General features: G+C 38.5%; 1 protein-coding gene across 2 annotated transcripts in view; it reads left to right on the top strand.

The window, feature by feature from the left end:
• LOC126333081 (uncharacterized) overlaps nucleotides 1–14,918 on the top strand; it is a 330,586-nt gene that overhangs the window by 253,145 nt on the left and 62,523 nt on the right. For both annotated transcript variants that reach the window (XM_049996711.1, XM_049996712.1), the window contains one exon: nucleotides 7,575–8,516. In XM_049996711.1, coding sequence (XP_049852668.1) covers nucleotides 7,575–8,516 — 942 coding nt within the window. The remainder of the gene's footprint in view (nucleotides 1–7,574; nucleotides 8,517–14,918) is intronic.

Genomic DNA, 14,918 nt, shown 5'->3' on the forward strand with positions numbered 1-14,918 from the left:
TCTTTTCTTGTTTCTCTGCTCAGCCCTGCTCATCCACACTTATAACCCCTGAAACTCATTCCGATACTATCTGCACATCGTGCCAGTTATGCAGGGCAGCCTAGCTTGCAAGCATTACCAACCTGTTTCATAGATGCTTTGCTCCTTATGTAAATTCTCGTAAATTTCTTTTTCACATTAAGACCTAAGATACCAGTAGTCTTATTTTGGTGAAGAATGCTTCTTTTCTTTGCCTTTTCTTGTATATATCTTATGACCTTCTCATTGTATTTATCATACTACATTTTTCTTCCAAAGCAGCAGAATTCCTTCATTTGATCTATTAAATGACTTTCAATTTTGCTACTAAAGACATTGCTAGTCTTATGTCTGGTACTCCTCAAAATGTTTGACTGCCTTTGGTTGACTTAGAATCCATGTTCTGCACTCTTTAGACTGTTCATTTCATTCAATAGGTCCTTCAATTTTTCTTGACTTTTACAAGCAATTTCATTAGGGAACCTAATCATTTCTATCTTTCATTTGAAATTTTAGTCCTACTTATGAGATTTTATTTTATTTTCTTCATTGTTTCTTTGATATCCAAGTGGAAAAATAGAGGAGATGATGACATCTCTGCCATACAGCTTTTTTTATATTTTATTTTTTATTCAAGTTTTTTCCATTCCTATTATTCCCTCTTGGTTCTTGTAAATTTCCTACATTTTCTTTATTTCTCTACTGTGTGTACTTATTTTTCTCTGGAGCTCAAACATCTTTCATAACTTTACACTTACAAACACTTTTTCTCAGTCATCAAGCTCCATGCAAGTTTTTATTTTTTTAGTCTGCTGTCCATTATGAAGTGTGATCTTAGAACTGCCTCTTTGATCCCCTTTCCTTTCCCAAAGCCAGAGTGGTCATCATGTAACAGATCTTCTGATTTTTTTCCATTCTATTTTGTATTATTCTGGTCAGCCATTTGGGTGTGTGAGCTATCAAACTGATTGTACAGTAATTTTCTCATGTCTCCACTTCGGAATGTTGTGGACGAAATCTGATAGCATGTCTCCATTCCACAGATTCTACACATTAATTTGAATAATAATTTTAGAAATTCTCATTGAATGTTATCTGTCCCTTCTGCCTTCTGAAATTGAAACTAATTTTTTATTCCATTAGACTAGCAGAATGTTCCTCGCCCTCATAGAGGTTTCCATTGTACTAACAGCTCTCTCCTTTGCATTCAAGAGTGACATTTATTTTGCATTTTTAATGTTGATGCTTCTTATTTCAGATATTCTGAAAGTTATTTGCACTGTTTTGTATGCTGAACCTGTCCTGATGACCATTTCTTTTCCAATTTCTTCACCTTTTTCCTTCAATCATATCACTTTAGTTTCATACATTTTACATGGATTTTATTTATAAGTGACTTATATTGCCATATTCCTGTCTTTTCCTCAAAATTTTTGCACTTCCTTCATTAGTTGATCAATTTTAGTATTTGTTCTGTTATCTACATTTTCATTGTAGCTACCTTTCTTGTACTTACAGGTATCTTTCAAACATTTTTTGTGACATGCCTTCTTAGATCTATCCACTCCTCTTTGACCTAAATTTTCAAACTTCAATCTTCTCTTCATCATTACTAAATTATGATTTGAATCTATGTACTCCTGGGTAATCTTTGCTAACCAATATCATAATATGGAGTCTCACAATGGACTAATGAAACTGTGTCTCTCAGCGTTTTCCGAGTATACCTCCTCCTCTTGTAATGTTTGAACTGTGAACTAGCTGAACTTAATTTCAAAATTCAAAGAGTCTCTTCTCACCTCTCATTCTTTCTGCTGAGCCCATATTCTCTTACAATCCTTCCTTTTGTTCCTTCCCCTAATATAGCATTCCAATCCCTCATGATTATTAGGTTTTCCTCTCTGTTTAAATATTGAATTGCCTGTTCAGTTCTCTCTCTGTTTATGACAGAGGCATGTAAACCTGAGATATAGCTGTTGTTGTTGGCTTTGTGTAAGTCCTGATAAGAAGTTGCTGAAATGTAACTGTAACTATCTTCCTGTTCATATTGATTCCTATTACCATTTAACCATTTTCTGGTGCTTTAGATAAGTGGTAGCTCATGCAATTTGTACATGGGGTGGGAGGAGGCTGTACAGATATTTATATACCTTTTCTGCTTGTAGATGAACTCCATATGGTTATCCCTACTCGCAGAATATTTGGTAACATCTGTTTTGTTACATGTTGGAATTAGCTTTTTTCTTTTGTTGCCATAATTAGCACACTTAACTGTTGAACAATGTAAAAATCCAGGATACAATAATGGCAGTATTATGAAAAAAATAGATTACCACTCACCATATAGAAGAGATGCAGAGTTGCAGACAGGCACAACAAAATTGCTACACTTTCCAGTTTTCAGCCTAATTGCCTTCTTCTAAAGTAAAAAACATGCACACACTCACATAAGTGCAACTGACATGCACATGACCACTGTCTTTGGCTGCTAAAGCCATACGGAGTACAGCAACTTCACCTGATGGGAGAAGCGATCTATGGGTGGTGGGGGTAAGGGCTAGTGCGGGAAGAGGAGGGATAGCAGCGTAGGGGTGGGGGAAGGTTTACTCTGTTTTGGGGTCATGGAGGACATGGTGGGGAAAGATTATGGCTACTGGGTGCAGTCATGAGGTTTGGGGGGGGGGGAGAATAGGAAAGGAGAGAAGTAGAGGAGGAGAAAAAAAACTAATGGTTGCATTGGTAGAATATAAGACTATGTAGTGCTAGAGTGGAAGCAGGGAAGGGGATAGATAGCTGAAGGACAAGGAGTAGCAAGGTTGAATCACAAAGTTGGGAACTCTTCCTACAACACATATATCCTACTTTCCTATAATCTCCCTGGCCTCAGCCATCACTAATCCCTGTCCCTGACTTACCTATCCCCTTCCATGCCCCCACTGAAGCACTGCACAGCCTTCTATTCCACCAAAGCACCTGCTAGTCGTTTAGTCTTTTTCCCCCTCCTGTACTTTTGTCGTCCCCCCACACACACCTTACGACTGCACCTAACAGAGACACAAAGTTTAGGTCCACTTATTGTTAAAGGAAATGTTTGAGATTTTTCCAAACTTTTAGTACATCTTAAAAAGTGGAAGCAAGATTATGTTTTTGAATACAATGAATTCAATTTACAGCTTCACCAAGCTTTATGCGGTCTCTCTGTCTGCAGAAGTCCTTATTAAAATATGGCATTAAATTTATCAAAATTGATTCTCTCATCAGTAAACAGAGATACTGTGTGAAGTGAAAGTGTTGGTTCACTTGAGTGAGAAATATATTGCAGGCTGTCTTGGGTATAGCTACTGTTGGCTGTGATCTGGAATCAATCAGTTTACTCAATATGCTCATGTATTATACATTTGACGGCAGATTGGCATTTGGCCACTAGATAAAAGAAATCCCTAAAATCCTTCAAAAGGGCAGTTTTCTGTGTTGCAGTATGTCAGTATTGTTACACATTTAACTCATCTACCTAGTCAGTAGTTCCATCAGGCATAACTGGTATCAACAATCCTATTTTAATTTCCTGTAAAATTCTCTGTCTTCTGACTTCGATCAGAAATTGATGTTATTAGTTTTATGTTGTCTTGGAGGTCCATTTAAGAAATGAAGCTGGTTTAGATTTTAGTAGTGTTTTCATTTCAGGGATGTATTTTATTGGACCTAAGAAAACCTCTGTTTTATTTGAACTATCAGTTTAATCATGCCTCCTTAAAGCCAGTTAATGGAAGTCACAGTATCTAAGGCAGTTAATGATCTTAGTAAGTGAGTCCCTGTTTTTATTACAGTTGATTATTATTCAACCCTATCAAATCTGTATGTGCTTGGCTTAAAGATATTTTTAAATTCATGGCTTCAAATGTGGCTCAACTGAACATGCTATTTACACGCTTGTGACATTTTTCATGAAGCCACTGTAAATCGGGCACACACGCTTCAACTGATGCAATATTGTTGCATCATCTCAGATTCCAAATAGGATGTGCGAGTAAAAGAAAAACTGAGTTCCTTAATTCACATTCACAAATGCACACTTTTTTTAACATACAGTATGCCTATTTGAAGTCCCTTTTATACTGGTTCTGTCAGTTCTTTGCACCCTTTGTAATGTTTAGTATTGGTGATGATCCCTCACAGGCCTTAATTTCACATTTTTGTGCAATGTTAGATATTCAGAATTGACAGATTTTAAATATGGCACTGCACTATTCATTTTCTCTTTCTGGTTACAGCAGTTTAAAAGGTACAGGAGGAAACAATGATATGAGCATGTGTGTTTTCACATGTCACCTGTACAAGACACCTCAAGCAAATACTGAATCAAGGAGGACTGTAGTTACTGCAGTCTGGTTCCTGCCATTACATGTGGCTTTTCAGTGGTGAAAATAGAGGAAATGGGGCAAGATGAATTTGCACAGCATGGGTTGGCAATCTGAGGGGCAGAAGTGGCAGTGTCTGCTATGGCAGAATGGCACTGTGTTTAAGCTGACACATGGATGTTCAAGCAGTGCAGATGGTTTGCAGTCATTACTACACAGTTAATTTTGAGAGTAACCAAACTGAAATATTATTACTTAAACATTGCAGGTTTGAATTTTAGGAGTAATATCATAATGTGTTGGGACAGAGAGGAGGAGGGAAAGGACTACAGAAATTCACACACCCCCACAAGCCACTCCTGCTGCTGTCAATGCCCTATATTCTTTCAACCAGTTACCTTCATCTTTTTACTATTTCATTTCATTGACCCTTATAATGTCTAGTTCCAGTCTTTGCATTTTCCTTTTCAGATTCTCTGGCTCCTCCCACACTCAGACTTCTGACATTACAAATTCCAACTCATAGAATGTTACCACTTTTCAGTCTCTCTCTCTCTCTCTCTCTCTCTCTCTCTCTCTCTCTCTCTCTCTCTTTTCATGATCACCTTCTCCTTGGCAGTTGCCTCCCAGAAACCATAATGCGAAACTAATGTGAAGTCATAGTAATGAATTAAGGATGGGTCCATCTTTTTGCAAGTACACAATTTATTGTTTTCTTTTAAAACCGAAACATGTTTCACCACAGTTATGGCATTCTCAGTGGCCTTTTTTTAAATAGTTTTCCTTTTATTTTTGTTATGTGCGCCCTGTGACTGCCAACCAAAATCAAGAACAGGTATAAATTAGTACACCATGTCATCCTTGTAGTATTTTGCTGGTCATTAGATGTGACAAATTTGTTTTTATGTGCCAAACATGTTTTTGTGTTGTTGAACTGAATGTTTTCTGCTGCTCATTTGTAAACATTGTGTCCTGTTCTATTGCTCTGCCTTGGAGATACATTACACATCACAAATGTATGTCTCTTTGGTTGACAGTCACAGGACAGACACAGTGTAAAATAAAAGTAAAATAATAATAAAAACTGAGTATCCGTAAGTGTGGTGAAACATGTTTCAATGATGAAGCTGAACAATAATTTCTGTGTTTGCAAAAAGGCAGACCCATCCTTAATTCATTATTATTTTTCTGCAAGCATGAAAATGAGTTCAAAACTCCAATATGGTAATTTGAAATCTTTTGCTGGTGGAGGTCACATCTCATGGATGCCATTTTCCATGTCTTTAATGTACAAGTTTCCATGGTTGCTTTTTGCAACCCAGTCATGACAGTACAAATATGAATATCTTGTATAAATCAATACCCCCTACTTTCATGTCTTACCATACACATTAGGGGCACAATTGGTACTTCATGTGTTATCTTCTAAGTCAACTTTCAACTGTATCAAGTTTGTAGTGCACTTGTGAATGCCACCCCAGCTCTAGAAATTTATTTAAATGGTAGCACCTCTCTCTCCAGATTTTGACTGAAAATTTTGATTTTCAGTTCTCTATTACTACACCCTGCCTACACTACAGTGTTGCAGTAATTCCATCCTACCATAGTAGCTTAATACAAATGAAATTGTTGTTCACTGTCCAAGCCTGCTCTGTTTCACCATTCCTCCACCATCCTCTTTCTCTATGTCCTCATTTGGAAACTGCCACTTTCAGGCTGTGGTTCAAGTACCTCTATATTCTCTCTATAGTTTTTCCCCGTCCTTGTGTAATTACTTTTTTCTCTCTCCCTACCACAAAACTACTAACTTAGCTGCCTCAGAATTGTTTATAACACTCTTCTTGGATTGATGTAGAAGTTCTCCTTCTCTGCAAAACTTTAAAGACACCATCCCTTGCCCATATCCTGGTTATTCCTGTGTTTAATTTCTCTTGCCCATGTTAATTTTGCAGTGATTGGAAATTTCATAATTCCTGGCTTTCATCTTGTGACAGTTCTCACAACTCACTAAACCTTTATACTAAGCTGGCTGGAACACCATCTTATTGGTGAGTACCTTGGACACTCCCGCACTAATGGCCACCAGCAGAAAATATCAATGGAACGTCATTTCCGTTGCCAGTTGATTGCTTCCTTTAAAATTCTGAAGGTAGCAGAAGCTTTGTCTCTCATATAGTAAAGTTCGAGGTATTTCTGTTAGACTATCATCCAAGTACATCCTAGAATGTTGACAGTAGTTCGTCCCATTTTATTGTAAGCAGAAGCTGTTGTCTCTGAAAAGATCTTGTGCAGTAGACAAAGTGAATGATTAAAGCATTATGATGAAGAATTTTCCAATGAAACTGTTAACAGACATCACTACTCATTAACTGGTATAGATTCACTTCCCAGTCCACTTGAATGTGTGTTTCACAGGAGACCATTACATGCACTTTTGGCAGTTAAAGTATCATTCCCTTTGCATTATGCCTTTTCCAATCAAATATTTTTCCGTATAAAACTCAATTCTCACCGACCATCACTCATAATATTAAAAGCTCCATTTGAGGTCTTTCTTGCTCATAGCATGCAGTAGTCTTAAAATATAGGATGCACTTTCTACTTACCCCACATTCACATACAAACTGATTCATGGATTAAGCAGCAGTCATGTAAAGTGTATTATGTAACAGGACATTGTGCAGGATTCATACACTTTTGTTGAAAGTACATTTTGACTATGAATTACAATAGCACATTGCGTGAATGAATGAGTGGTAGTGGTATGAATGCAGAGCCAACAGAGAAAGTTAATGATAGATTTCCTGTACAGAGGTCTACATTACAAGTGATATATATTTTCATAGATTTTATAAAACTGGAATGTAAGAAAATTCCAAAAATATTATAAGTACATAATTTCAGATTTTGCTCCATTTCAGTTTTGTTGGAATTTTCATCTGAACTTCATTTAAGTTGTATGTCATTGACATAAAAACTAATATTGTATGTGAATAAAATGTGCAGTTACGAATGTTTGACTACCATTATACCACAAAAAATTTTGAGTAGCTATAGTACACAACCACATATTTATAGATGAATGTGTTTATTAGCACAGTAAACTTATTTACTGATGTTCAAAATTTGGTGAATGAAGAGTGTCCAAGTGTGAAATTCTGTATTTAACACTGAACTTTTTCCTTTGTTTTGATGCAGCACTGAAGAAGTCTACAATCCATTTGTGTCTGCAGAACGCCAGATGATGGAACTTCTAGCAGATGATGGACCAGTGACTCCAAAAGTAACATCGCGAGTAGAAGTTCATTCAGCGCCACCTTATCCTAAGCAAAATCCTACATCCTTGCCCACAAATAATGCTCGTGCAGGACTGCATTCGGCACCTGTTGCTCATAAAACAGTAGAAAGTAATAATTTTACACCTACTAGCTCTTCTGGACCTTCTGAAAGTTCCCTCCTTAATTCGAGTACAGAAGATGTTAATTCCTCAGTGACACCACCGATGGGTATTGACTGCACATATGATACATTACAGTCACCACCTGTTTGGTCAGGTTCTCTTCAAGAACTAGATGACATGCTGAACCATGGTATTATTCCATATGATATTGCTGAAAGTTTATATGCTGGGTCTGATGAAAGAGGGTCCTCTCTTAGTTTATGTAGTCTGCAATTCCTTGATCATATGTCTAGTCAGGAAAGCAGTTCAACAAGAAAAATTTCAAAAATACGTGCGAAGATGGAGGAAGCATCTTTGCAGTTACAGAAATCAGTGGCATTACATGACAGCTCTACAGAGTTAACAGAGGAACCTAATGATAGATTTAAAGGATTTTCTGTTAATGATAACCTGCCTTCTTCTTTTCCCCAAACATCCTTCTTCCTTTCCAGACCTGATCACAACATCAGCACTGACACTGTCTCATTGTCTGGCTCAGACGGCCACGTATCAAGGAAACTGTATGGTGAGCTAGACTGCAAGAGTGAATCTGGTGAGAAGGAGAAAGCAGATGAAGTTATTCACCATAATTCACAAATAATGAAAATGAATCTTGAAGATGATATATATTGCAAGGAGAATGTAACCAGTAAGCAGTATTCAGCTACTGGAAAACATAGTGTTGACTCTGCATACAGTAGGTAAGTAGTTTACTGAACAGCATTCTATTATTCACTATATAAAAGAGACATTTAGCAGAGGATAGCTTCAAAAATGTTAAGTTGCACATTGTATCTGAGCTTTCAGGCTTACAGTCCTGTTTGTGCTTATTCTCAGTGCATTATTTTGTACGAATTATCTTCCACGGTACCCATGGAAATGTGGCCCTTGGATATGGAGTGAAGTAAAGAATGTGCTTTGTATTTGCTTTCAGTGTAGCAAATTGACTTAAAACTTTATATTATTAAAGTGCTAATACTTATTATAAGATAATACATTAATATCAAGAATTTCTGATGTGATATGCTTAAGGTGAGAAGAGAATCACACAACAGAAAATTATTTACATTTAAATCAAAATAACTATTTGATTGCCCTTTCAGTGAGTTGAGTGGCAAGGACCAGTCACCAGCTAATCATGTTTCTTTCTAGTGTATGACACAGTTGCTGTGTTACTATTTTGCAATTACATGCAGAGTCTTGCTGAGTGTAGCTGTCTGCTCACTTCCAGCTCAATCTGTCAATCACAAAGTTTTATACTGAAGTTATAATCCAGCCTTAAACTCCACCATGTTATCCGCAAGATAGTTACTCACAATATACACAGGTGCACTATTAAATACATATGTTTCCATGTGTCTGACTTGTATCTGTTCTAATGTTAACATCTTTGAGACTGATCTCAAACACACTGGATGAAGATAGCTTTGCTTCCGTTTCAAAACTCTTGGGTGTGTAGCAGTGAATGCAATACATTTGAACAATGTACCAAGTGGAATAGACATATTTGGTGTACTTATTTATGAGAATATTGTAGTACTTTGATGAGACAAAACATTATGACTAACTGCTTAGTAGGGTGTTGGTCCACATATGAAATGCAATATAGCAGCAATTCTGTATGGCATGGATTTGACAAGTGCTTGGTAGGTTTCCAGAGGTATGTGACACCAGGTGTCTATGCACAAATCATGCAATTCCCATAAATCTCACTTTGATAGTTTGTGGGCAAGGAGCTGGCACTCAATAGTGTCCCAGAAGTGTTCCAGCAGGTTCAAATCACGCAAATTTGGTGGACAATACATCAGTATTAGTTCACTATCATTCTCCTCAAACCACTGTAACATGATTCTGGCCTTGTGACATGGACAGTTAACCTACTGGAAGATGCCATTGCCATTGGGGAAGACATCAAGCATGAAAGGATTCAGATCGTCTGTAGTAATGTTCACACAGTCCATCGCTGTCATTGTGCCTTTGATTAAAAATGCGGGTCCCATAGTTGAATGTCCCTACAGTATAAAACTACATCCGGTGGGCTGTGTCTGTGGCAGGGTGCATGTTTTGAGTAGTCATTTATCTGGACGACGGTGTATCTGGACATGACCACCATCCTAGTGAAAGAAGAAACGTGATTTATCCAACCAGGCAATATTTTTTCACTGATCCATCATCCTGTCTTGATGATACTGTGCCCACTGCAATAATAATGGATGTTGTTGTTGGGTTAACAAGTGAACACCTTGGGGTCATGTGCAGTAGAGCTCCATGTTCAGTAGTGTGCACTGAATGGTGTGCTCCAAAATGCTTCTATCTGTTCCAGTGCAGATCTACCACAGTTCATCATCTATATTGTGTTACATGTTGGGAAAGTCTCCGACCTCCACTTTCAGTGACGACGTCGAGACAGCCAACACATTGTCATCTACTCATGGTTTCAGTGTCCTTCAGCTACTTTCCATAGATGCTCACAACAGTGGCATGCAAAAAGCCAACCAGCTTCATCGTTTCTTGTATGTTTATTTCTAGGCAACAGCCATAATAATCTGCCATTTGTCAAAGTCACTTATTTCAGTGGATTTCCCAGTTTGTACATCTACATCTATACTCTGCAAACCACTATGAAGTGCATGGCAGAATGAACCTCCCATTGTATCAGTTATTAGGGTTTCTTTCCATTCCATTCATGTGTGGAGCTCAGGAAGAATGATAGTTTGAATTCGTCTATGCATGCAGAAATTATTCTGATCTTATCCTCATATGTGAGCAGTATGTCAGGGGTTTTAGCATATTCCCAGAGTCATCATTTAAAGCTGATTCTTGAAACTTCGTTAACAGACTTTCTCATGGTTGTTTACATCTGTCTTCAAGAGCTTCCAGTTAAGTTTCTTCAGTATCTCTGTAAAACTGTCCTATGGATCAGACAAACCTGAGACCATTCACACTGACATTCTGTGCATACATTCAGTATCCTCTGTTAGTCCTATTTGCCACTGGTCCCACACACTTGAGCAATATTCCAAGACCAATCACATGAGTGATTTGCAGGTGATACCACCACTAGAATGATTCCTCATTTGTCTCTGCTGCACTTATATACTTTTCTTAACACACAACTTGCCTGCAATGCAACCAGACAGCACTCATTCTCAAGGTGGACAGTCTTTAAAAGAAAACTTGTAGAAACTATTTTACACATAGCTTCCTTCAGTGTAATATTTTTGAAACTCACAGATACAAAGGGCAGCATCACAATTCAGACACCCCAAAGACATTGCTTTTGAATACACTATTCCTTCTAGCTCTTACTGATATGAACACAGTCTTTGCAGGCATAGGACAGTGCTCTTTTTTTCTGAGTAGGTGGTATCTTTTCAGCAAAAGTCTGTCACAAATCTTGAACAGTCCAAGACATAGTGAAGAAACAATTTCTTTACATTGGTTACTTTGTGCTACAAAAGAATTCCCTTAATCTATATAATCTTGGAGGGGTACTTCTTTTTCCATAAATTTTACATGTCTACTTATAAAGCTTACATAATATCTTCTTTCCCTCCATTTCAAGTATAGTAAATGTTATCTTCTCACAATAATCAACTGTTCTTTTTTTATTCTCAGATTGACAACCATATATTCTGGAACCCTTTTCCTTTAATCATTCAGCTGCCTTTGTCTCGTGCTCCCATAAATAATCAAATAGAACAACTGATGTGTGATATTGGTACATATAATCAAACAATGGAAAATTCAGGCTAGAATGTAACAGTATTTTGAAAAGGATAGTTGGTAGTCACCACATAGCAGAGATGCTGAGTCACAGATAGGCACAACAAAAGACTGTCAGAAAGTGAGGTTTTGGCAAACAGGGACTTGGTTAGAAATAGACAATGTACATGCACACACTCTTACGCAAATGCAACTCACACGTACATGGCCACAGTCTCTTCTGGCAGAGAGAGAGAGAGAGAGAGAGAGAGAGAGAGAGAGAGAGAGAGAGAGAGAGAGAGAGAGAGTGAGAGAGTGTGTGTGTGTGTAGGCACACTTGACTGAAATATCGAAATAAGTCGGCAGTAGCAGACCACTGTTTGTCCGAGAAACATGACATGGATTATGAGCGTACCAAGATCCTGTCTCAGACTTCTAAATATTGGGACAACGTTATAAGGGAGGCTACCGAAATTCACACCAGGGAAGATGTTATCAACCGAGATTGCGGCTACAATCTCAGCAAGGCTTGGGACCCGGCATTGAATGTAATTAAGGAGACTCTCAGCAAGAAGTATGAACTGGTGACCAGGGCGGATGTAGCAAGCACACTGACACTTCAACAGATTCCGACGCCTACGTCTTCGTGACCGCTGGCACAGGGCGTGGACTGCGAAGAGAGCGGCCCCCGGGGGGGGGATTTAAATCGGCCGCCCGCCCTCAGGAGCTCAGTTCGTCAGCACACCTGACGATGGCAACATGTCTGATCACTGAAATATTGTGCCCATTGGACACTATGAACTGGCACTATACCCGTGGACTGTTCGAGCAAAATAAATGAAAATGTTAATATCAAAATAGGGGAACACATAGTAGGTGAAGTCAAGGAATTTTCCTGCCTTGGAAGCAAAATATAATATGATGGAGAAAATAGAAGAATATTAGAGGCAAACTAGCACAGACAAAGACAATATTTCTTACCAAAAGAAGGTTACTGGTGTCAAAAAGAGGGCTTAATGTGGAGAATAAATTTGCTAAGCACCAAATACCACACTTTTTTTTAGTACCATTATACAGGGTGTTACAAAAAGGTATGGCCAAACTTTCAGGAAACATTCCTCACACACAAAGAAAGAAAATATGTTATGTGGACATCTGTCCGGAAACGCTTACTTTCCATGTTAGATCTCATTTTATTACTTCTCTTAAAATCACATTAATCATGGAATGGAAACACGCAACAACAGAACGTACCAGCATGACTTCAAACACTTTGTTACAGGAATTGTTCAAAATGTCCTCCGTTAGCGAGGATACATGTATCCACCCTCCATCGCATGGAATCCCTTATGCAGTGATGCAGCCCTGGAGAATGGCATATTGTATCACAGCCATCCACAATACGAGCACGAAGAGTCTCTACATTTGGTACCGGGGTTGCGTAGACAAGAGCTTTCAAATGACCCCATAAATGAAATTCAAGAGGGTTGAGGTCAGGAGAGCATGGAGGCCATGGAACTGGTCCATCTCTACCAATCCATCGGTCACCGTATCTGTTGTTGAGAAGCGTTCGAACACTTCGACTGAAATGTGCAGGAACTCCATCGTGCATGAGCCACATGTTGTGTCATACTTGTAAAGGCACATGTTCTAGCAGCACAGGTAGTATCCCATATGAAATCATAACGTGCTCCATTGAGCGTAGGTGAAAGATACTAAAATGAGCTCTAACATGGAAATTAAGCGTTTCTGGACACATGTCCACATAACATCTTTTCTTTATTTGTGTGTGAGGAATGTTTCCTGAAAGTTTGGCCGTACCTTTTTGTAACACCCTGTGTGTGCCTACTAACCCCACAAATTATGATGAGATTGAAATAATGTATTATGAGTTAAAACAAATATTTGGATTCCTAAAAACGAAAATTTAACTGTGAAGGAGATTAAAATTCAATAATAGGAAAAGGGGGAGGAGGAAAAATTTAGGAGAATGAGAACTAGAGGAAAGAAGTGAAAGGGGAAGCAACCTGATGGAATTTTGTGCAGTACACATTTTAATTATTGATAATACTTGATTTCAGAATAATGAAAGACACTTGTATGTATGGAAGAGACATGGAGGCAACAGACAGATTCAGAGGGAATCAAAGACAATAATTTCAAAACCAAGTTAATTGAATGTAGCAGAACGATATCAGTTAGTGCTTAAGAAATTACAATAGGAATAACACACTAAAAGAAGTAAATTAAATTTTCTATTTGTGGAACAAAATACATTGTCCGGTCACATTAATGAGGCCACCTGTCAAAAATCTGAATAACCACCCTTAGCAGCACAAGTCATACAGGAAGAGAGTCAATGAGGGTCTAGAAGGTACCAACAAGGATGTGAAGCCATGCTGATTCCATTGCTATGGCCAGCTGCACTAGGTTTCTCAGTTGAGGGTCCATCACAGAGTCTTGATTGGATTTAAAATCAGATAGTTTGGTGGCCAAGGGAGTACAGTAAACTCACCCTGATGGTCTTCACATCATGCGAGTACACTGTGAGCTGTATGACACTTTGCTTTGTCCTGCTGGCAGATGACATCCTACTGGAAGTGTATGTAGTGTGGACATGGCCCCAAGCATAGATGGATACTTATGTTGATCCATTGTGCCTTCCAGAATGATGAGATCACCCACGAAATGCCACAAAAACATTCCCCAGATAATAATGCATGCAGGATGTTTGCTTTCTGATATTTCTAGCTGTACATGCCAATGGCTATCTGTCTGATGGAGCATAAAACTTGATTCATCTGAAAAGGCCACATGTCACCATTCAGTGGACATCCGATTGTGGTACTGACATACAAATTCCATCCTTCATTGCCAGTAACCAGCAGTCAGCATGCGTGCATCAACCTGGCAGTAATGTTCACTGCACAGTCATTGAAGAGACACATTATTGCCGGCACCTTGGTTCATATGAGCAGTCAGTTGCACAGCAGTTGGGGATCTTTTCAGGCATTTACATCTCTGCAGCTATCATTTAGACCTGTGCTCGATGGCCTGTGGTGCACCACATTTGCCCTGAGGCTGATTTTGGATAGTGCCATTTTGCCATGGAAAGTATAACTTAATTAAAGCAGCATGTGAACAGGTCACAAACTTAGCCATTTTGGAAATGCTTCCATTTTTAGCCTGAAAACCAATGATCATCCCCTTTTAGATGTCAGATAAATCACTCCATTTCCACATTAAAACAATGAACGTCCTGTTTTCCATGTCCTCTGATGCGGTTTATTTACTCTCCACTGCAAGGCTGCCACCTACTGCCTGTGAGATATTATTGCACAGTGACTTCAAACATAGGCAGTAAAATATTCATGTGACCAGGCCGTGTAACTGACACT

The sequence above is a fragment of the Schistocerca gregaria genome, chromosome 2, assembly GCF_023897955.1.
Source record: "Schistocerca gregaria isolate iqSchGreg1 chromosome 2, iqSchGreg1.2, whole genome shotgun sequence".
NCBI classification, from domain to species: domain Eukaryota; kingdom Metazoa; phylum Arthropoda; class Insecta; order Orthoptera; family Acrididae; genus Schistocerca; species Schistocerca gregaria.